This window comes from Eulemur rufifrons, chromosome 9 (assembly GCF_041146395.1).
Source record: "Eulemur rufifrons isolate Redbay chromosome 9, OSU_ERuf_1, whole genome shotgun sequence".
Classification (NCBI taxonomy): domain Eukaryota; kingdom Metazoa; phylum Chordata; class Mammalia; order Primates; family Lemuridae; genus Eulemur; species Eulemur rufifrons.
Genome location: NC_090991.1, coordinates 46635311 through 46660558, shown reverse-complemented (window position 1 = coordinate 46660558; position 25248 = coordinate 46635311). Strand labels below are relative to the sequence as shown.

At 35.1% G+C, this 25248-nt stretch overlaps 1 protein-coding gene across 1 annotated transcript in view; it reads left to right on the top strand.

The window, feature by feature from the left end:
- LOC138391723 (ATP-binding cassette sub-family A member 9) overlaps window positions 1-25248 on the top strand; it is a 54202-nt gene that overhangs the window by 9131 nt on the left and 19823 nt on the right. Inside the window, exons 8-24 of the mRNA XM_069481657.1 lie at window positions 718-865; window positions 1934-2102; window positions 4801-4859; window positions 5657-5767; window positions 6194-6369; window positions 6568-6687; window positions 6910-7048; window positions 7559-7649; window positions 8838-8977; window positions 11104-11223; window positions 13322-13520; window positions 15472-15638; window positions 16265-16398; window positions 17685-17822; window positions 21027-21137; window positions 23594-23767; window positions 23956-24069. Coding sequence (XP_069337758.1) covers window positions 718-865; window positions 1934-2102; window positions 4801-4859; window positions 5657-5767; window positions 6194-6369; window positions 6568-6687; window positions 6910-7048; window positions 7559-7649; window positions 8838-8977; window positions 11104-11223; window positions 13322-13520; window positions 15472-15638; window positions 16265-16398; window positions 17685-17822; window positions 21027-21137; window positions 23594-23767; window positions 23956-24069 — 2310 coding nt within the window. The remainder of the gene's footprint in view (window positions 1-717; window positions 866-1933; window positions 2103-4800; window positions 4860-5656; window positions 5768-6193; window positions 6370-6567; window positions 6688-6909; window positions 7049-7558; window positions 7650-8837; window positions 8978-11103; window positions 11224-13321; window positions 13521-15471; window positions 15639-16264; window positions 16399-17684; window positions 17823-21026; window positions 21138-23593; window positions 23768-23955; window positions 24070-25248) is intronic.

The following is a 25248-nucleotide window of genomic DNA, read 5'->3' as shown; positions in this document are numbered from 1 at the left end:
TATTTTTCCTCTCTCAGCGTAGTTTTTTCTTAAGCCCCTAAATATAGGATGACTCTTCATTATTTATGCGTTTCAGCTTCTACTTCTAACTGGTGGTCTCAGTAAACATTTGCCGGATTTAGTGCTCAGGAAGACCCTTAGTATTATCACAAACATTTGAAAACCAGAAATTTGGAATAAATAAATTTTTACTTTTTAATTGTCCATTTCTAAATGAAACTGAACTTCTCATAAAAATTAATTTTGATATCATAACTATAAAGTGCTAAATGAAAGGTTATGCTACCTATAAATTCATTGTATTCCCCTATAGATCAATGAGAAATTATTCTTCTGTCTTCTGCCCAAATACTTAAGTATTTTTATCCCTCCAAGTTTTTAGTCTGAAATGGAGTCCCCTGTTCAGAATGCCCTTCTTTTCCCCATCCTACATTAGGTCCAGCTCAAATCTTCATTGAGTTTGTACTTCCTCTTAGAAGACTTACCTGGTGCTCCCTGTGGGTTTCTTAATTCTCAGTACCAACTTCCGTTAACTGCCCCAAATGCTTTGTAGTTAGTTAATTCCATTGCTACTGAAATTATCTTCCAGTAGATCTGAGCTCTGCAAAGACAGGAATTTTGTCTTATTTATCTTTGCAAAGCCAGTGTAGAAATAAGACAATAATAATTCTTAATGCCATATTAATCCTTTTTAATTAAACTTATCTTTTTTTTCAGCTTATACATTTGGACTATGATATGAATTCCAATGCCCATATGAATTCTTTGAACAACCCGTACCTAATAATAGCTACTCTTTTCATGCTGATTTTTGATGCTCTTCTCTATTTGGTATTGACATTGTATTTTGACAAAATTTTGCCCAGTAAGTACTAGTATGTTTATAATTCAACACAATTATTAATTACATTTCTTTAAAATAACTCTATGATGTATTTAATATAAATTAGCAAGTATTTTTTTTCAAAATTTCTAATAGAAGCCTAATGATATTCTGCACTTTGTTTATAGAATCACTTTCTATGACTTTGCTCTACTATAACACGTTAGTGTGTTTCTTTTTAAAACGAAACATTTGCAAGAGATTATGGATAATTATACTGTTAGTGTTTTTATCAGAACTATATAAAGAATGCTAGTGCTTGATATTTGATCTTAGAAATCTTTAAGTGCTTCCCCATTTAACTCACTTGTTAGACAATAGCACAATATTCATTCATTGTATACTGAATGCACAGCCTCTTTTATGGACAAACAAGGTCTTTATTTGTGCATCTTTGGAGTTTGCCTGTCATTTCCTAGTATATACTAGATAAATGTTGGGGAAGAGGCAGAAAGAGAAATGAGGAGATGAAAGGAAGGAAAGGACCATTTGAATAACTTATCTATCATGTTTCTGAGAGAAGTGATACAGAATAATAGCTCTCTGATTTTTTAAAAACCTCCAAAGTAAGAAATTTCAAGGTTTCTCATTATAGTTATGATATTTACTATCATACTTGGAGTACGGACTTTATCTAATCTAAATGAAGGAAACCACAAAACTGCCAGCACAATGACCCAACGACTATTTCTGAGCATAGCCAGAAACTCTGGGAAACACAACTAAGTAACTGGCTAAATTGAAGTAAAAGTTGTTTTTCATAGTAGATTTAAATTCCTCCTGAAACATCTCACTCCACTTTGAGGAGCTTTTTATTTAGTTAACAATGCTACATTCTTCTCATATTAGAAACAACATACTACGTGGTAACATCTGTTATTTTTTCCTGACTGTTCTATATATGTCAAAAGCACATTAAAAGATTAATACCTTAATATGATAATGTGAGTTCAGGTTTAGTATCAAAGGGGTTGCATTGACATGCTGACCTAGGGTGACTGGAATCATTGAAGTAACTGACACATATTTAATTTCCTCCTGCTCATGTAGCTGAATATGGACGTCAGCATTCTCCCTTTTTTTTCCTGAAGTCTTCTTTTTGGTTTCAACACCAAAGAGTTAATCATGTGGTCCTTGAGAATGAAATAGATTCTGATCCTTCATCTAACGACTCTTTCGAACCAGTGTCTCCAGAATTCCATGGGAAAGAAGGCATCAGGTAACAAATAAATCGCATAGAGTTGCAAATGGAGAAACAGGTCACAGACCAGCAATCTTACAGTCACAACACTATGTGCAAAGATCGCCTTTTGTGCCCCTTTGAACCCACCTACGCCCAGTCTGCTGCACTCGTGAAAAGATACACTCATTTTTCATATTATTTTGTTGTCTCACATTTTCAGCATTTACATATATATTTACATGGTATAGCAACAACCATCAACAAAAAAATAATCTTCAAATTTCCATGTTCCTCATTGTCTCTCTTATTTCTCCTCTTCATGTTTTTCTCCTGTCTGCTGCTCTCTTTGTGACAAACACAGCCATCAACTCTATTGTCATTTCCTGCACCCTTTTTTTGGTCATTCACTTTGTCCCTTTCCTCTGCCTTTCCTGACTTATAATAAGATGAGGAGAAAAGGCAAGTAATGCATAAAAGAGAGAGAGACATTCCAGAGAGAAGGGAAGGAAACTTGAGAAATTAAGAGTACTAGTGCCGTGTGTATGTGCATATCTTCCCTCTGAGATGATATAAGTGCTCTGTTCAATGCTGGTTGCTTTGATTTTCAAACAGCTAGAAATCTCTAATGTCCTAGATCTTTGCTGAAATTGCTAATTATTCAATGTTTTGTTCATCTCACTCCTCAATAAAACCTTTCTGATCCACCCTGTCCACTAATGTATTTTAACTCTGAACATTTATGATACTTATAGTTTCTTAAAACATAGGTCCAATATGACCAGACAACAAAGAGTATTATTCTCTCATTCCTTGTAAATTAGTGCTATGTTCTCAGAAATTATGATTCCCTTTAAGCTGGAACCCTAAGTTTTATATTCTTTGTAGTGCTTACGTCAGAATCTGGTCCCATCAGAAGAGTCCTAGAAAGCCTTGAATGACGAAAGAAGGCATTTTTGTTTACTCAGTGGGCAAGGAGGAGGGTATTGAAGGTTTTTGAAATGTGGGTAACAAGATCAGTCTTATGCTCTAAAGAAATTATCCCCATTCAATGGGCAGAGGCATTGGGAGCAGAGTCTCACATAGCTGACTGTCAAGATAGTCTAGAAGGTTTTGCCTGCGGCATGGCTACTCAAGACTGCCTGTCCTGTTTTGTTGCTGTGGCCTGTGCTACATCCAACAGACCAGTGGAGAGAGCTCAGGAGCTCTGGGTTATTCTGTCCTAGAGGTCAAGCCAGTTGGGCTCATAATCACCGCTCAGTATAGAAGGTAAAAGAATGAAATGCCAATTAAAATTCATTACTGTACCAATTACGAGCAGATTTGACCTAATCCAGAACCTACTGCCTAAACACTAAAGCTAAATTCCATCAAAATATATGGAAAAAGCTCATTATTCATATTGCTTAGATGAAATGAAGGAATAAGGCAAGCTGATACCTATTATTGCCTGAAAAAGAAAAGATGGGTCAAGAGAGGCTAGGAAAAGCCAAGCAACTTGCCCAAGGCCACACAGTTTAGGAAGTGAGACAGTATTTGAACTCACATATGCTCAACTCCAAAGCTGTTGCACCTGAATGTCCATCTTCATAGTTACTTCCATATTTAACTGCATTGTACCTATTCTATGGATTGAATTGTGTCCCCTCAAAATTTATATGTTGAAACACAAACCCTTAAAGTGGTGGTATTTGAAAATGGGCCTTTGGAAGGTAATTAGGGTTAGATGAGATCATGGAGGTGAGATCTTCATGATGGGATTACTGTATTTATAAGAAGAGATGCAAGAGAGCTTGCATTCTCTCTCTGCCATGTGATGACATAGCAAGAAGGTGGCTGCATACGAGTCAGAAGGGGAGCCCTCACTAGAAGACAAATCTGTTGATACCTCCATCTGGAATTTCCCAGCCTCTAGAACTGTGAGAAATAAATGTCTATTCTTCAAGCCACCCAATATTTTGGTATTCTGTTATAGGAATATGAGCAGGCTAATACAATCTAACTTCTGGTTTGTTGTGATAATGTAAGAAAATAATGCAGGTAAAATGCACAGGGTCTGGTTTATAGTAGACATTCAACTCATTTTAAATCTTTTTCTATGCACTATTTTTTTTTTTTAAATCTATCTTTGCTTTGAATCCTTGTCCCCATCTTCTTCCTCCTCTCTCATCTTCTTTGGAGGTTTACTTTGCTCCAAGCAGTTTGTGTATTATCTACATGTATTATCTTATTTACTCTGTAATTCAATCCTACATAATAGTTAATGTCATCATCCCCATTTTACTGTTGAAGAACTGGACTCAATGAGTTTTGAATACATAGCATTTGTAACAGAGCTAGTGGGTGGCACAACTGGGACTTTACCCAGAGTAACTGGACCCCAAAGCCCTGACCTTTCTGTTACGGCGTGCTGTTTCTTTTCTTTCCTCCACCTTAGTATTACCCCATCATTGATTTAATCTCCAGCTTTCCTCATATTCAGTCACTTGTCACAAGCCTTGTGGCAACATACGTATTTCCACGCACTAGCTGTGCCCTCTGTATTCTAGCCAGTTCAGTTTCAAACGATAAGAAATGCTGCTTGTAATGAGATGCCCTGGGTGCTTCTGCCGGTGCCTGTGTGAAAGCCAAGAATCCCCAGATTTTCTTTGATGCTTTGCTGAAGCCTCAAAGACTCGATTTATTAATCCTCTACCCATCTCCACAATTTCCTGAAAACATTTCCATCTTTTTTCAGAGTCAAAAATCTTAAAAAAGAATATACAGGAAAGCGTGAAAAAATAGAAGCTTTGAAAGGTAATAAAATAACATGTTTAGCATGGTTGCTTGATTTAATGACCGCCTCACTGTTGTAACATCTTGGTAGAGATTAAGAACAAATATTCCAGATATCATGACTCTTCTTTATCTGAACACATTATATTTCCTTCTGAGTAAATAAAAAACCACATAACAATCTTAAAAAGTAATATTTAACATTAAGAATCTTACAGGGTTTGAAATATTTATGATAGTATTGAGAAATTCTGTATTTCCAACTCTTCACATGTTCTAGTCCTAAATCCTAAAGCTGTCTTTATTATAGACAAGCTTTCTTTAATGATAAAACTGTTTTTATTCAACTAAATATGACAAAATAAAACAATTTTTTAGAAAAATGTTGGCAATAAAAAAAAAGTGTATGGTTGACCCTTAAACAACATGGGTTTGAACTGTACAGGTCCACTTAATATGTGAATTTTTTTAAAAAAAAATTATACCAAGTGTGGAAAAAAGAACTGCTTTTATTCAAAAATTGTTAATCACATAATGACATATCATTGACAATGCTATAGACATTTAATGTGTATCAAATGAGATATAATTTTAAAAGAAAGAATTTTAAGGTAAATTTTATTTTAGTATAATATACTGATTAAAATAGTATATATTACGTTTTATATATAAATTATATTTTAGCATATTTAGTATATTTGGTTAGTATCACTATATTTGGTTAGTGATACTATTCAAGCTGTAAGAAATTATAAAAATTTCAGAGAAGTAAAGTTACTATGTAGAATCTCAGTGAAATTTTTTTAACATCATGCCAGGTCTGGTGTTTGACATATATGAAGGCCAGATTACTGCTCTCCTTGGTCACAGTGGAGCTGGAAAAACCACCTTGTTAAACATACTTAGTGGGCTGTCGGTTCCAACATCAGGTGAGAGGACAATTATCCAGGGACAAGTACATAGTTAAATGAATTAACTGTGCATTTTACTGGTTGGTTTCATTAGTTAACTTCAATAATTTCATTAACTACTTGTTACACCCAGATATTTAAAAGAAAAATTTTAGAAGTTTGTTTGTTATTCTATTATTGAATTGTATTATATTTATTTAGGAAGATGTTATTTGTGTTTTAAATATTTCACAAGTAGCTTTATGATTATTCAGATACTAATTAGCAGTCTAGCTGGATCAAATGTTATTGTGAACATTATATTTTTAGTCAATTGTGTATTCCTTACAGGTAAAATATGTTGAAGTGAATCTAATAATTGACATATGTTGTTTCCACTTAAAAATATCTTCAGTTAAGCTTGACACATTGTCCTAATGGTAACGCTCTAACTTCTGCTTATAGGTTCGGTCACTATCTATAATCACACACTTTCAGAAATGACTGACTTGGAAACTGTCAGAAAGCTTACCGGAGTTTGTCCACAGTCCAATGTGCAATTTGGCTTCCTCACAGTGAGAGAAAATCTCAGGCTGTTTGCTAAAATAAAAGGGATTCTGCCACATGAAGTGGAGCAACAGGTATATGAACAAGTTAGGTGTCACACAACCCTGAAAATGAAATTGTTTACCCAGAAAATTCTAAATGTATTTGTGTTATTTCTACACAATTCATCATTTAAATGTTAGACAAAAAGGCCCTTTGTAAAGAACAGAAAAATGATAGTATTTTTAAATAAACATTCTGGGTTTTAGACTAACTATTCTTTATTTCATTAGGTACAACAAGTTTTACGGGACTTAGAGATGGAAAATATTCAAGACATTCTTGCTCAAAATTTAAGCGGGGGACAAAATAGGAAACTCACTTTTGGGATTGCCATTTTAGGAGATCCTCAGGTAAGTCAAACTAAAATTACTGGTGAAATCAGATTGAAGACTATAAAACTATTTTATTAGATCCAGCTTAATTTGCAAATGATAAATTTAAGAGAATTTTTACAATGAATTATTCAGTACTGAGGTATTATATTCTCCTTAATATTTTTATAAGTATAGTGCTTTTAAAAAGAAACTTACCTGAAAGAGAAGAATTATTTCACGTCCTTTCCTACTGTCCAGGTTTTGCTATTGGATGAACCAACTGCTGGATTAGATCCTCTTTCAAGACACCGAGTATGGAATCTCCTGAAAGAGGGGAAATCAGACAGAGTAATTCTCTTCAGTACCCAGTTTATGGATGAGGCTGACATCCTGGCTGGTAATTTTTGGTCTTATTCGTGCATCTTAGTGAGAAACTAGGGACATGTGTGGCATAGGAGTAGATATGTTCCACGGCTGTGTTTTACTGGGGGACTGCTATGGGCCAAGACAGGAGAATTTTGCTCTCATTCCTTTGAACGTCTGCATCCCAGAGTACGCTGTCCCAGGGAAGTATTCTGATCCCATTGCAGAGACAACTGGTTGTGAAATATGTAGCATATTCTCAAAGATATCATTTGTTTTATTCAGTATTAATGTCAGTTGACTTGAAACAGATCCTTTAAATGCATAATTTTTCTAAATATGCTAGAGAATAAACTGTTAATAACAATTTTTCATTGTAGTTGTTGGATAACAAAGAAAGTGGTTTACATGTGGCCAGGATGATATGTATCTATGTTAGTGTGCCATGCTTTAAAATACATTACTTATTAATGGATTTGTTCTTTTATAAATTGTAAAGGAATAACTCCTTAATACAATGTATCTTTTGGTTCTCTCTGTATAGATAGGAAGGTGTTCATATCCAATGGGAGGCTGAAGTGTGCAGGCTCTTCTTTGTTCCTAAAGAAGAAATGGGGCATTGGGTACCATTTAAGGTATAACCCTGAATGTGGGCGACATGTTGGAACATGCTAAAAATGCTGGGGGCAGGTGCTATCAGTATCAATATGTCAAAGTAGACTGCATAACTACTAAGTTCAATTTATAAGAGCTGTATGAGAACTAAGTCACAACTGCCCTCTTTTTTTTAGCTAGAAGGTAGGGTATGTGAGATTATAGACATTGAGAATATAATGATGATTAGTATAGGTTTAAATAAAATTTTTGGTAAATATTTTCATAACATGTTGCTAAGAGCAATTTATTGATATTACAACCCTTTCTCTTATTGTATTTTTGATGTTTATTTTTGTTCATCTTGGCAATTTCAATACCCTCCTCTCTATTCTCCCTGGCTTCATTTTCTCCACCATTTCTCCATCATTCTTTTGTTTCTCCTTCTCTTCCTTAATTATTACCATTACTAAGTAATGGTCTATCATTTATTAAGAGTTGGCCATGCTTTAGGTACTTACTAAGATATTTGCATATAGAAAACTCACATTATCATATTTAATACTCCAAATAACTCTGAGAAGATGTTATGATTATATTTTTTTGACAAGTGAGGATAGCACATGTCAGACAGTTTTAATAATCTGTCAGTCTTACCTGGTTTATAAGTGGTCGAGTCTTTGGATCAAGATTATAGATGTAATGTGAACCACTTTCTATACTTTGCACTAAAATATAAATATTTCTTAAAAAATAATTCAAATCACTTCATACTCACTGGTTGAATGGATTCCTCCATTATTTACTGTGAGCACTTAATCTGATCAAATTTACCATTCCATCATTATTGCTTGTTAGCATCTAATTGAATCAATACCCTCTAACTAAAATGAACCACGCATGGGTTTTTGAATAAATCTAGTCAAAATTAAACATTCCACTCTACCTTACCCTAAGCCAAGATCCGGCTTAATACCTCTTTTCTCCAAATAAGAGTCCTTGAGTTATCTGATTCTAGTCATCCTGTACACTAGTTCCTCTACTATGCTGTATAAATTAAACAGTTTGGACTACAACTGTAATTTTATATCTTGCTTTGTCCAGTAAATTATACAATTTTTGGCTCATTAATGTTAGTGAAGTGACAAATACATACTACATAGTTAGGAAATTGTTTTTAAGGTAGTGTTGGATAAAAATAACATTAACTTACTCTTTTTAAATGTTAGTTTACATCTGAATGAAATGTGTAACCCAGAGAATATAACATCACTGGTTAAACAGCACATCCCTGATGCCAAATTAACAGCACAAAGTGAAGAAAAACTTGTATATATTTTGCCTTTGGAAAGGACAAACAAATTTCCAGGTAACGAAATGTAGAGACCACAGAATGATTTGGGAAAAGCGTTACTAACAATGATAGTGATAAGAATGATGGCTAGTTTTAATGCTTGCTAAGTATGTGGCAACATGTATTAACTCACTTAATATTCCCACCCCAAGGCCATTTCTATTAGTCTGTATATTATCTCCATGTCACTTATGAGTAAACCATGACATGTAAATATTAAGCATACTTCAAGTCACAATATGTGCAATTAAGTGGTGCAGGTTAGCAGTAAGCTAAAATTAGGATTATTGGGGAAATTTGTTTCAAGAATGAATGAGAGTGTGTGGTCAGGCTAGGAAGAGTCTGCAAAAAACAGTGCCAGACTATTGAAGGTGACTAAGGAAATTGTACACAATACGTAGATTGTTTTATGAACACCATAACCTAATGGTATAATCTAAGTTATTGAAAATAGTTAAGATCAACCTGCATGCTACAAAACATTCTAAGATTCACAACTTTGCTACAAATATGAAAACCTGGAGGGCCACTGCTGTTACCATTTTTCTGTTGCCTCTCCTAATGCACTGTTTCATTTCCTGAAAGTTTAGGGGTAGATTGCTTTTTTTTTTTTCAAGTGTAGCCTATAAAATGTGTTTACATTAATAGTGGTGCCATTGCTGCATACTTTAATCAATAAGCCTGCCATAATCATGGTCAGTAAAGAAACGCAGCATCAGACAATAAATTGCGGTGATCGGACACCCCAATGATAGAGCTAGACAGCTTAGATTCAAATCCCACCTATGCCGTTATTAGCTCTATAATCCCAAACAAGTTATACTACTTTTCTTTACCTCAATTTCTTCATTTGTAAAAAAGAAATTGCAATAGTACTCTGGAGTTATTATGAGGATTAAATGATATAATATATTAAATTTGTTTTCAGACTATTAAGTATACATAAAGTACTTGGAATAATACCTGATGTGTAGTACCTATGGTACTTCATCAGGTGTAAAAACTTCAACTACAGCATGTACCACTAATGAAGAAACAGAACTAGTGCTGCCATTTAAAATATGATTTACCATCAATTATGATTCATCCTCATTTCAGCTATGTTAAAAGGTGATAAAATGTATTTATCTTAGAATCAGTGAAGTAATGGTACAAAATGCATACACAATATCTTTGAGATATGTGTCATTTATGAAAACAGAAATCTTTGTGGTGACCACTCACTCAACAAAGTTTTGCCTGATTACTTACTAAATGCATTCCAAAGAGAACGAGCGGTTTAGAGAAACTGAAAAGAACCAAAAGTTAGGTAGATTTAAAAACTCATTATAAATTATCAATACGTCTCTATTTTTCTTCATTTGTAATTAAAATAGAAGCCTTTAATTCTCCCAATATTTGAATTAGTTTATCTTTTTTCCAACTTTCAGTTTTCCTGAACAGCTCAAGGATCATTCCCAGCATCTTTTTTAAAAATTATCTCTCAAAAGAACCTGCTAATCCCTCAAAAGCACCCAACCTCTTTCAAGGCTCCTGTGTAATTTTCACACCATGGTCAGAAGCTAAAACAAAGAGGGACACAGAGAAAGAGGAGGGGAAGGAGAGAAGGGAGGAGGAAGAGAGAGAGTGTGCAAAGTTACATGCACACTTTGTCCTTTCCTTTATACATATTTGAACTAGGGAAGATTCTGTGGCACTTAATTATTTCCATAAACATCATTTATTTTGCACTTGTTATCATAGTTGCCTAACAATTAATCCTAACATAAAAGTATGAATCTTTAGTCTCCAGAAAATATTTTTTAAATGATTGGGGTTTAGAATTAAACACTCCCTATAATATAACAGAAATAAATTTTTTAAAATACACTAAATAAAATAGTTTTTTTCCAAGAAAGTATGTAATCTTCTAAGAATAAAAAGATAAATGTTTAAATTAAACTTTTATAATCAAAGCAATGTGAAAACTAACAAATATGCTGTATTATTTCTTAATTTTGGAAGGGAACATCTATAACACAGTTTTGTTTATGATGAGCACATTTGGCCTATTATCAATATTTTCATTTTTTAAAAATATGGTTATTATCAATCTCACTATATATTATATTCCTTTGGTCTATTTTTGTGCCTTCCTTAAGACCTTTACAGGGATCTTGATAAGTGTTCCAACCAAGGCATTGAGAACTATGGTGTTTCCATAACAACTTTGAATGAGGTGTTCTTGAAATTAGAAGGAAAATCAACTCTTGATGAATCAGGTAAAAAAAATATATATATATGTAATAATAAAGGAAGGAAGAAAAAAGAAAAGAAATCTGAATCGTATGTTTCTGTGCAATATTTTATCTTGAACATATGCTTTGAATGACAAGATTATATGCTTTTGTTAGTGCTACAATTCAGGCTGCTCTTGGGAAAACTTAAAGCACAGAAAAAATGTATCTCAGTGGAATACAGCAATGTACAACACTAGTTGCTCATGGAGCAGATGATAAGTATATGCTGTAATACTAATATTACCTGAATATAAGTGTTATAGAGAAAGGAAAATTTGAGTTTACATTGACAATTACTTTTCTTTTTTAAAAAAATTTGTTTCGGCCGGGCGCGGTGGCTCACGCCTATAATCCTAGCACTCTGGGAGGCCGAGGCGGGTGGATCGCTCAAGGTCAGGAGTTCGAGACCAGCCTGAGCAAGAGCGAGATCTCGTCTCTACTAAAAAAAATAGAAAGAAATTATCTGGCCAACTAAAATATATATAGAAAAAATTAGCCGGGCATGGTGGCGCATGTCTGTAGTCCCAGCTACTCGGGAGGCTGAGGCGGTAGGATCGCTTAAGCCCAGGAGTTTGAGGTTGCTGTGAGCTAGGCTGACGCCACGGCACTCACTCTAGCCTGGGCAACAAAGTGAGACTCTGCCTCAAAAAAAAAAAAAAAAAAAAAAAAAAAAATTTGTTTCAATGGATTTAGGAAGTACAAATGGTTTTTTTGTTACATGGGTGAATTGTACAGTATGAATCAGGGCTTTTAGTGTACCTGTCACCCAAATAGTGTACATTTATACCCAACAGTTAATTTTTCATCTCTCACTGGCCTCCCACCCTCCACCTTCTGAGTTTCAAATGTCCATTATACCATTCTATATGGCCATGCATACCCATAACTTAGCTCCCATTTATAAGTAAGAACATGTGGTATTTCTTATAGCATTTTGAAGATATTATTCCAGTGTCTTCAAGATTGTTCTTGCTGTTGAAAGATCTGCTGTCAAGCCTAATTGTTATTCCTTGAAAAGTATTGTCTTTACTCTCTTGTTGCTTCTAAGATTTTGTTTCTTGTTTACTATCATTATACTGTGTTTACTCTTTACTGTGCTCTTTATTTTTGTAATTTTTGGGTATTTTTTATTGATCAAGTATTGTTCTTACATCATTCTTTTCTTATTTTATTCATATTTGAAGTTATATACTTGAGACATTTTTAAGTGATTATATTTAACCTTTAGCATACATATATTACAGCTTTCTAGAAGTCTAAAGATAGGCATTTTCTCTAGACTTCTCTTCAAAAGAGGTAACTTTTATCTTGTTATTAACCATGGCTATATTAAAAATATTGTCTCTATCATTTTTATGTTCTTGGAGAGAGGAGGAGGGGCTTCTACACAGGCTAACTCTACCATCTTGGTCAGAAATATTAAGATAGTTTATCTCTTGTAAGAAATAGGTTTATGAGTTTCTTTTCATTGGTTTCCCTAAAATGAATTAAGTCCTGTAAAGCTGCAGAGGGCTTTTAAAATCAGAAAACACAAGATTTTCTTTCATCATATCAATACTCTTTGCTTCTTTCCCATTTCTTCAATAGTTGCTTTAATTATGCCATGAGTTAGACTACTTGCACCTTGACCCAAAATGGTAACTTTGACGCCTTTGGTTGAAAAGATGGGCCGGGCGCGGTGGCTCACGCCTGTAATCCTAGCACTCTGGGAGGCCGAGGCGGGTGGATTGCTCAAGGTCAGGAGTTCGAGACCAGCCTGAGCGAGACCCCGTCTCTACTAAAAATAGAAAGACATTATATGGACAACTAAAAATCTATATAGAAAAAATTAGCCGGGCATAGTGGCGCATGCCTGTAGTCCCAGCTACTCGGGAGGCTGAGGCAGTAGGATCGCTTAAGCCGAGGAGTCTGAGGTTGCTGTGAGCTAAGCTGACGCCACGGCACTCACTCTAGCCTGGGCAACAAAGTGAGACTCTGTCTCAAAAAAAAAAAAAAAAAAAAAAAAAAAGATGATCATAGGAAAAGCTAAATAATGCACAACTGAAACAGTACTTTATAAAATACTGATCTTATGTTTTAGATATAGGAATCTGGGGACAATTACAAAGTGATGGAGCAAAAGACATGGGAAGCCCTGTTGGGCTGGAACAAGTTTTGTCTTCCCTCAGTGAAACCGGGAAAACAATCAGTGGCATGGCGCTCTGGAGGCAGCAGGTCTGTGCAATAGCAAAAGTTCGCTTCCTAAAGTTAAAGAATGAAAGAAAGAGCCTGTTGACTATGTGAGTATCTGAATGTTTCAGATTTGTTTAGTCTGTGAACTCAAAATAAGTTTAAGTTATTTAATGTAAATAAGTTTAAGAGAGCATGGCATAAAAAAAAAAAAAAACACCTCAGACAAAATAAATCCCAGCAAATGCATATATATGGTCTTTTAGACAAATAAATCATCTTTTAATTGAAGAAATCATTTTTAATCATGTTGACAAATAATTAAAACAGATAAAGACTGGGATTTTTCTTTTACTTTCACACAGATTTTGTTCTTACCAATGGCTTGAAGTAGTTCTTTACAGCACATGAGTGCTAGCACTTTGGTCCTATCCCAAGACCCCCATTTCTTCTTTCCCCAAGATACCAAAATCTTTATGTCAGGATTCCCCAGGAGAATGGAACTAACAGGACATACATATATATATATAAAGATATTTATGTTAAGGAATCATGGGGACTGCAAATCTGAAATCTGTAGGGCAGAGCAGCAGGCGGGAAGCTCAGGTTAGAGCCAACATTGCAGTTGACGGACCGGAAACTTAGGCAGAATTTCTGTTGCGTCTTGAGACTGTGTGCTAGTAGTCTCTGCCTTGGCTTCACAACCATACCTGGAGCCCACTGTAAGATTAACACCCCTCTAGCTTTATCCTCGTCATCGAGTACTATCTCCTTGCATAAGCTCAGCTCTCCACCGAGAACACTCATTCACCCAAAAATATCTGTGAACACCTCTATGCAACACTCTATTATTAAATCATTGTAACAGACCAAACGCAGTGGCTCACATCTGTGATCCTAGCACTCTGGGAGGCCGAGGCAGGAGGATCATGTGAGGTCAGGAGTTTGAGATCAGCCTGAGCAAGAGCGAGATCCCATCTCTACCAAAAATAGAAAAAAATTAGCTGGGCATCGTGGTGCACGCCTATAGTCCCAGCTACTAGGGAAGCTGAGGCAGGAGGATCACTTGAGCCCAGGAGTTGGAAGTTGCAGTGAGCTATGATGATGTTCATATTGTAACATTATATCAAAATAAATCAGACATGCCATCTGCCCTTGAGGGTTATTAGATGTGCACTAAATAATAGATAATCTTGTAAATTATGGCATTTATTAGGAGAAAGATTATGTCTAAATAGTGACATCAGAGAAGAAGCTCAGGAAGAATTTGAATTTGGTGTAAGAGAATGGAACTTATTTAGCTAAGAAGAAACAGGAAGATGGAAAGTCAGGCAAAGGAAGTACTGAGTATGGTGATACATGAGAAATCTAAAAAAACTGTTATTAATTTGAGTTAACTGCAGTGTAGAGAGTATTAAAAAGTAAAAATAACTTTAAAAATATGTATTACATAGAGCTAGCGAGTTTGTACTTTATGAATAATAAGAAACTATTAAGGTTTCATTTTTTATTTTGAATAGGGGATTGACAATTAGAACAGAATGCCAAGAAGTTTAATTGGGCAATAGTGCAAAATTGTTTGGTAATCATAGACATTGGAGGCAGTGAAAACAATCATTTAGGACAATATTGAAAGAGGTCAGGAAAGAGATCATAAAGACCCAACTTGAAAGTGAAAGAGAGAGGGAAGTATGGAGGCAAGCAATGATGATGATATGATAGATAGGAATTTTCAACCATCGGAAAAGAGACTTAAGGGAGAGAAATAAGGTTCAGAGTATAGTAAGTCTGGGTGTTATGCCAGGAATCATAATCTGCAGATTTCATAAACATGAATGAAATGTCCAGGGATCCTACTTGGGAGAGAGAGAGAGAGAGAAAAGACAGATACATAGGAACCATTTCATTTTAGAAAGAAGAGAATGAAGGAAAAGCATGATTTAAATGTTTGATTAGTGCTCATAATTTATTTCTATTATTATATCCATTATCTGCTCAAACTTAAAAACCTACAAAGCTTATTATAAATTATTTTTTTCTTTTATATTTTTCTACACATAGGTTATTGCTTTTTGGGATTAGTTTAATCCCTCATCTTTTGGAATATCTATTCTATGAATTATATGTAAAAAGTTACTCTTGGGAATTGTCTCCAAATATGTACTTCCTCTCACCAGGACAACAGCCACAAGCTCCTCTGACCCATTTACTGGTCATCAATAAAACAGGTGAACACAGAGCCGAAATGCAACTTCTAAGTGTTGTTCTTGTTAACAGATTCCCCAGAAAACACAAAACATGAAGAAAAAATAAATTCTGTATGTTTTAGAAAGCACATATGAAGCCAAACAGAAAGTTAATTGAAAAATTAAAAATACAAGATTGGAGAGTTTGTTTCAGAAACATATCCTGCAAGTTTACTTAAACCCTAATGGTCATTACAAAGAGGATTTAGGAAGATAAATCATTGACTGACTTTTGAGGTCTTTTGTCTTTATGAGTCTATGCATTGCTGAGCACTGGGAAAAAAAATCTGTTTCAAATGTATAAGAAGATAGAAGATTAATAGCATCAAGGATTATAATGTTGACATTAATTATTAATAGTATTTTTATACTGGTAGAAATTAAAACTAAATGCCTAGTCTCAAGGTAAAGTAACCTTGTCATATTTATGATGTCAGAATGAATTTTATAATAGGACCATAGCATCAATTCTGCCTTTTTAAGAAAATGCTTAGACAGTCGTTTTTATGCTATGTTTTGAGGGATGTGATGCAGTTTAGTTCTGTGTTTATTACTTGACCAATGTTTTATTTCATTTTTGTTTCCTTTGATCTTTATCTGCATGGTAGGGTCAAGCATTGATAACTTTGTACATTCACTGAGGCGACAGAACATAGTTTTAGAAGTGGATGCTCTTGGAACTAGAAATGGCACAGATGAGCCCTCATACAATGGTGCTATCATCGTGTCAGGTGATGAAAAGGTATGTTGGACTCTAGTTGCTGCATTTCACCAAAGACAGACTATGGATGTACAACTCAAACAATTCATGTCAACTGACATGAAAGCCTAATTGGACAAACAAATGGGATAGTCCTCCTTTTTATAGGAGAGGCTGGACTACAACTATTTGCCCGCAGCCTCCAGTATAACAATGCATAATGAAATACTGTTTGACTCTATTCCTTATTAGGTTGTATGCACTGCTATCATGAATAATTTATTTTAATCTTATTATGCAATGGGATTCCATTCCAATAATTAATTTATATCTTATTTTCAGTTAGAACTGAGAACAACTGCCCAGTTTAGACTTGGCCTTTGTTTTTCTGTTTGCCATTTCTCCGTACTTCTTCATTCATTTATATCACCTGCCTAGACCTTGTAAGAGTTTGAATCAGAAAGCACTATAGTAGCCAGATGGAAAAACCCGAGACCATGTTAAATATACAAATCTCAGCTGTTAGGTATCATAAAGTATGACATTTATAGCTCATCACAGTTAATTTTCAGGAAAAATTTCCATGCCAATAATAAAGAAAAAAAATTACCTTCAATCCAACTAGTCCTCAATATATCTTAATCAAATTATTTTCTAGTATTCTTAGAAAAATGGTTTTAAAATATGGCAGCCTTAGCATCAATAAATATTGCTTTAGATAATTAGGTTAGATATAATATACTTGATTTATTTATGATCATACAAATACATTCTCAAATCTTGCCTAGATTTTGGGCAATATAGATAATTATTAATACTTCACTTATATTCTTTTTCTCTGAGGGAAAAAAATAACATTTTATATATATGTATAAAAGAGATTTTACATGTAGGCTCAGTATTTGTAAAAACCTACGATTTCATTACAACTGCCTGTCTGCCTCCTGCTTGCCAGGTATCCATACATTCTTCACTTAGAAAATGAATGTATCACATTTTGAAACAAAGTCTGTGGCCATGTTAAAGTGAGGTTGCATTTTGGAGTTTTATAGTTTTGCTACTAAAAACCATTTGAGGTATTTTGTTTTGTTAAGTTTAGGCATACATAGCCACATGGCTGATATTATGGTATGTAGAAACCAAAATACTAGATTCCTTTAAGTATATTGGGAATTAATCAAATAATACAAGTGATGATCATATTAATCTCCTTTAGTGCTTTGGGCTTCCTATGTTATCAAAAATTTGAATGATTTTCTACCATATTCATTCGTTAAATTTTATATTTGCTTTATAAGAAGTTAGAATTGATATTTATTCTATTTCAGGATCACAGATTTTCAATAGCATGTAATACAAAAAGGCTAAATTGCTTTCCTGTCCTCATGGATGTCATTAGCAATGGGCTACTTGGAATTTTTAATTCTTCAGAACACATTCAGACTGACAGAAGCACATCTACTGTAGTAAGTATAGTTATATCTCACTTATACTGAGCCACCAGAATTTTTCAAGAAAATTCTTGAAATGTTGAAATAACATATTAATTTTTATGAACCAATTCTTAAATGTTTATATTTTCTATAAAAATCACTCTATGTATAATATATATTTATACACATACTATTCAGCAATGATTACATAACATTATAACCTTATTCAGATGAGGGGGATCATTGGAACAACAGAAAATACAGTTAATTGGGAAAAAAATTACGACTTTTGATCTTAGATCTGTCGTCATCTGTGGCGCTAGGTAGTGGGACATAGTTGAAACAGTCACAGTCTTAAAAGCTAGACTATGTGGCCTTCTTAAACAATTTGACTTATGTAGGACTTAGTTCACCAATCCACAAACAATACAGATAAAAACTTCATCATGCAAATTTCTTAAGAATTAAATGAGGCAATGTGAGCACCAGGCTAATTTGGCCAAGTTAGTTTAAGTATATAAACATAGAAAAAACATAGGTACTCAATAAATTGTACTTCTTACCATTATTGCTGCTAACATTATTTTTCTTGGTAATGCATCAAAGGAAGCTTCCATTAAAAAACATTCAACTTTGACTAGATAACGGGACCAGCTGAACTAGAACTAGGAGCAGTTCTGGTCACAAATACAACTTTTAATATCCAGGGTGGGGAGGGGGATGTGCACATCTATGTCATAAAGTCACCTCTTTCATCTTGTTATGTTGCATTTGCCTTTGCCTGGTTTATTATCTTTCCTTCTTTTTTTTTTTTTTTCTTTTTTATTTCAGCTGAAATGACACCTTAGGCAGATTCTATAGCTTCGTGATCACATTTTGCTATTAGGAATTATTCCAGTGTAGTCTAAAATTTCAATTTCCTATGAAATTCAAGCACTACAGGGTCAACTTGTGGTGTAAGGGACATGGATGGGGTGGGTGGAAGTGGGGTGGTTTGCTTTTTCATTGTCTTTTATGGTCTAACTCCTTGGAATAGAAAAGGGGGGCTGTTCCAGCTCTGAAACACTCCCCTTTCTTTCCCTTTTGAGTAAAGCACTGCTGGTGCTGGAGGCAGAACAGAAGGATGGAGAGATGGAGATTATCCTATAGAAATAGTGCTGGGGAGACATCCATGCTTTCTCTAGTTATATCCGCTGCTGGTAGTGTCTACTTATGTGGTCACCACAGCTCAGGTGACACGTGTGATTGTCTTGACCCAGTCCCTTCTGTAGATGAGGGTGCACTCAAGGTTGTAGAGCAGAGTTTCCTTAGGCTACAGCAGAGGAGTCTGCACTATCAAGCTTTCTCTAGTCTGCGTTGCTCATTGTTTGATGTGGTTGCCATCCAGGTAAGTTCACCAGCTTCTACGCTTGGTTTAACCTCTGTGTTTCTTCAGAAAGAGCTAGGAGAACTGTTGAGTGTTTCTTTTGTGCTGTCTGAAAGCTACAGAAATTTAGGATACGAAAGGGGTTGCCTCGTGTTTTCCAAAGTACATCATACCATTGTCCTTTCAAACCATATTTCAGCAGTCCTCCTTCCTTCAAAAATCTCTAGGGCAAAACCAGATATTTACCATGGGATTTATAAGTATTAGCATATTTAAATGTCCTAACAAGATGTTGAGATTGTTGTTGCTATTATTGTAGGTATATATCCTTTATCTAAAATGCTTAGCACCAGAACCGTTTTGAATTTTGGATATTTTTGGATTTTGGAATATTCACATATACCTCACGCAATACCTTGGGGATAGGAACCAAGTTCAAACACAAAATTCATTTAATAAACTGTGTGTTGTGCACTTGCATTTTGACTGCAACCCATTATAGGAGGTCAAGTGTAGAATTTTCCACTGTGGCGTCATGTTGGCACTCAAAAAGTTTTGGATTTTGGAGGGTTTCAGATTTTGGATTTTCAGATTATGGATGCTCAATCTCCATTATTATTATCAGACAGTTGAGGAAACTGTAGCACATAGAGGTGCCAAATGGGTTTCATTATCTATTATACTCAATTGCTATACTTGAGTATATCAATTATCTGGATAACCAAGAATAGGATGTTCCCAAGGATTAGCAAGCAACTTGAGTTCCCACCTTTAAAGATGTTTTAACTACAAAGTATCTGCTGCCCTCCAGCCCAGCTGACCTTGAGCTCAGACATAGATTAAATTCTGTCTTTGAATTGCCACACCGCTGGTTTCCCCACCCAGGTCCTGGCATTCTCTTGCAACTCTGCAAGCCTATCCTATTTGAATCTACAGCACAGAGCTCGCTGTAGCTCAGACCTCACTTCTGACATCACTCAGCAATTTTCACCATCTATCAGAGTGTCCTAAAATGCTCCCAACTCCTGCAAGTTATACCCACCCTTTTCATCTATTTGCCTGTGGACACCTGCCCAAACTACCCAGGTGGTATCAACTGTCTTTCTGTTGGTCTCCTTCAGGCACTGAGCCACACCTGACTCTGACTGTGAGGGGATATAATTCAATATGGACATAATATGTTGTTTATGAACCAAGTGATGAGTAAGGGGGCTGGCTGTTGAGATGGATTATGAATTTTCCATCCCCAGAGATCTTCCAAATCAGGAAAATCAACAATGGTGTCCACAGGCAAGGATATGAGATGGGTGATGCAGTCTTTGGTACCCTTTTTTCCTCTTTTAGGGCCTCAACTCCACATATACATCTTTATTAAAACAATTTTCATGTGCTGCAAGATCTGAAAGCATTTGAATTCTGAACCAGGGAAGTTACTCTTCATGAATGTTGAACTGGACTGATTTGGCACCAGTTTCTGAAAGCAAAACAGCCCTCGATTGACAGTTCACAATCACTACTGTCTATTAAAACATCAGCAGTGATGTACACAGCAATTGTAATATTGTAACGATAAAGTCAGAGAGTAGAAGTTGCATGCCTACCTCACACATTATTAACTGTGGGACCATTGTCAATTCATATCACTTTGTTGAGTTTGCGTCTTCATAAGTAAATCAGGATACAGGTTGAAAATGTCCAAATTGGTGCAACACAGGATTGAAAGTGAATATGGATGGGAAGTTGCACATAGGACCTTGAGAAGTGCTTTGAGTGGTTAGCCCAGTTCATGTATTTGAGTAATTTAGTTAAGAAAGTACAAATGAAGCAGATGCCTGGTGGCCATCAGCTCACCATGTTCTGCATGATTTCAGGAGCACATGGATTATGACGAGTCTGGGTACCTGAGTAACGCCTTCTTCTGGATACCTGTGGCAGCCTCCTTCACTCCTTACATTGCGATGAGCAGCATCGGTGACTATAAAGTAAGAAGAGTTAACAAAATCCTCCCATGGTTTTCATGTCCAAGGAACCCTCCCCCACCCATATGACCATAAATTGACATGCAGGTGCTAGATCTAATTTTTGTGCTTGATACAATAAATAGTCAAGTATTTTAATGTAATAATAAATTGCCAAATATGAAGAAAATGCTATTTTTCTTAAATGTGAGACCTCAGGAAGGACAGCTCATTAGATCACATCAGCTAACAGAGAGCGATAAATTTTAACGGCGTATCACTTAGAATTTTATTTACAGACACTTACCCACTGACGTAATCCTATTCCATTCCTCAGCGATGGTTTCTGCATTCCAGATGGTGGTAAAGCTACTCAGTTTAACAGCCCTGACCAACTCTCCACGGCACTTTGTCTTATTGTTGAAAAAAAAATTTGTCACTTTAAAGCTTCATTTTTGTGATGCTTTTGTATAAAATTCAAGAAGTCTGTAACCAAGTCTTTCTGCCTCTCTTTGGTACTTCTGGTGCCATTTTCCCACGTCCTTGTGTCCTAGACATCATCCACTGATACTCAGGAGATGTTTTTGAAAGGCTTGAACTAATTTTTATTTATTTTGCTCTTAAATTTCTCCCACCTTCAGCAAATTCTTTCATGAGAAACACAAAATACTATTTTTTCATTACTTTTATGACACCACGCATTCACCATTTTCTTCCTACTACTCTTGTCACTTTTTCTCCCACATCTTTTTTAAGTTAAACCTCCCTGAGTCAAAATCCTGACTCTTCCATTATCTAGATGTGTGAACATTGAAAGTTGCTTAATCACTCTGTGCCTCACTTTTATCACCTGTAAAGTGGGCATAATACTTTTATCTATTTGAAATAGGTTTCTGTGAAGATGGGGTGGAATAATACCTACGAATCACTTAGAACCATATGTGGCATATAGTAACTTTCCCACAGATATCAGTGCTTGATGTCCAAATATCTTAGGGGCCTAGGACCAAAGCCTGGGTATTTGGACATCAAGCACTAACATCTGTGGGGAAGTTACTATATTTTCCACACAGTGTAACAGAGTAATATTTTAGGAACACAAAGCTGACCCTGTCAACTCCCTCCCTAAATCCCTTTAGTAAGTTTCCCATCATATGAAAGAGCAGGAATGAAATCCCAGCTGTAGCCTGAAAATCCATAGGTGACCCACCCAGGTGTGTCTTTCTACCTTGATCTGATACCACTATCACCTTGATAACCATGCTGCAGCCACACTGGCTTCTTCCCAGTTTCTCCAAAACATCAACCTCTACCCACTGAAGAGCCTTCTCTCCTGCTGTTCTCTCTTCCTGAGGTGCTTCCTATCACCTGGACGATTCTTATTCACTGCCCAGACCCTACCCCATTTATCTCTTCACAAGGGAACTCTCTCTGACCTGACCCCCTAATTATAATCCAGTTCCTTTTAAAAGTTCTCCTGTGGCTCTGCACCCTTCTTAACACATAATCAATTTTAATTATGGAGCTATCACTATATTTATTTGCTTATTGCCTTTATTCCATTCCATAAGTGCCCCATGATCAACACAAAGCCAGCCACATCGCATAAATAATACTGTGTAAATATATATTAAGTCAATTAATGAGTAGGAAACGTCACACTAACATGTCCTCACTATCATTCTCTTTCCTGCCTCCTTTCAGATGCACTCTCCTTTCTAAAATATTTATGTGCATTCCAACTTTTTTCTTAATATATCTTTTTATATAAAAACTCAATTTTAGATTTAAAATTTTAATTGCTTTTATACTTTACTGTTAAAATAGTCCAAGTTATATTTTAAGGCAATCACTGTAACAATGTGGCTTATAGTGGTAACAATATCAAAATCTACACACTAGTTTTCCTAACATCATAGTAAAGAATATGATTTCCTTCAAGACAATGAGAGTAGTGCAACAATTTAGAGGACGTCTTGCTTTTGCCAACCTGAAGAGTTTTTTTCTTTTAAATAAAATTGTCTAGTTAGATGACCATTTCTTAGACCCAAAATAAAATGCCGGTTATAAATGAATTGTTTATATTCAGCATAAATTTTAAAAATCTAACAGGAAATGGCAAGCTCACTTCTGTTGAACCTTTGTGCAATTTGCAAGTCTTTATGTCAAAGGTAAGTGTAGCCTTGGAAAAAAGAGAAAGGATGTCTTTTTATTGAGACAATGCCCAGTCATTCTATGATGAAACATTAGCTAGTTATGTTGGTGCATTTTCCCTGTGGACAATGAAGTCACATCATGGTTTGTAGTATTATTAATGCCTCTGAACAGGGGTGTGGCAAGTAGCGGTGTCATTCACTAAATCAGAATAATATTTGTAAAAGGTACATAGCAAAAATGAATGCTTTTATGACTATATATTTACAATTTCCCAAACCTCAACTTTTTAGAAACTTTTGATGATTCTTCTATTTCTTTACCAGAAAAAAGTTCATTCCCAGCTACGGATTTCAGGCCTCTACCCTTCTGCTTACTGGTTTGGACAGGCGCTGGTAGATGTTCTCCTATACTTCTTGATCCTCTTTCTAATGCAAACAATGGATTACATTTTTAATCCAGAAGAGATTATATTTATAATTCAAAACCTTTTGATTCAAGTAAGTGGCAAAAATTACAAAATGGTTTTATTAGATTTTTTTTCATGAATGCAGTAACATTATTAAACTTAAACCAAAGAACTTCAAATTATCTGAGCTATAGCATAGTTTTGGAAAGTTAAAGGGTAAGTGTGAATACTTTTCTAAATAGTATTAACCTTATCCAACCTGGATATTTCTATTTTCAGACCCTGTGTAGTATTGGATATGTCTCATCTCTTGTTTTCTTGACGTATGTGATTTCATTCATTTTTCGCAATGGGAGAAAAAATAGTGGCATTTGGTCATTTTTCTTCTTAATTGTAAGTATGCACATAGCGCATATTATTTTATTTTTAATCATTTTTGAATAAATCTAAGAACATATTTTAATATTTGTACTAAGCAAAATGGCAAATTAATATTGCTCTCCAGAAAATTCTAATTAATCCAAGATAATCATAGATATATCTAAAATCTACTCTATGTGTGGGTATATGCCATCTATAAGCCATGACCCCCTCAAACATGTCTCTAGGTCTAACCTCTCCCCTGTGCTAGAGATTGATACCTCTAACAATTCACTTACAATTTCACTTGAATATTTAAAAATGATCTCAATAATCATATATCTGAAATATAATCATCTCCTTAATCCAATTGTTGCTTGTCTCTTAATAGAGTACATTATTGCAGCAAAATCCACCTAGCAAGTTGCTCATACCAAAAATCCGAAATCATCTTTGATTCCTCTTCGTTTGTCTCTTCCCGCATTCAATCCCTATGCACGTCAGACATTTTCCAGTCTGTTTGGTGTGTCGCAACTTCACAGCTACATCCCTGTCTAAGCGTTCATCATCTCTCACCTGGAGTATTGCAATAGAGCTGTAAATGGTCTCTCTGTTTCTACTCTTGCCTCCTGTAAACTAGTCTCTATATAATTGCCAAAGGTATCTTTTAAAAATAAATTTTAGTTAAAAAATATAGCCTACATATGGAAAAGTACACATCATTATAAGCACACTAAATTTTTAAAAATGAGCACTTCCAAAAAACTACCAGACACATCAAAAAAAATAGAACATTACTAGGACTCTAGAAGCCCTCTTGCTTTTACCCCCTCTTTATAAGAAATCATTATCCTTAATTGTAATAGCATGGATTAATTTAGCCAGTTTCTGAACTTCATAAAAATGGAATCATGTAAAATACATAATTCTGCACCTGCTCGTAATCAGTACATTTTTTAGAGTGATCAATGCTGTTGTAGCTGGTAACTACCACAGTAGTTCATTCATTGTCATTGCTATAGTATTCTATTGATGGAAATGCTATGATTTGTCTGTTGTTGACGGACATTCAAATGATGTCCAGTTTTAGACTGTTAAATAATGTTGCCATGAACTTTTCTATATGTCTTTTGGTGCACATATATAAGTATTTTGACATACAAACCTCACAGTGGAATGTTTAGTTCATAAAGTATTCACCTTTATGTTCAC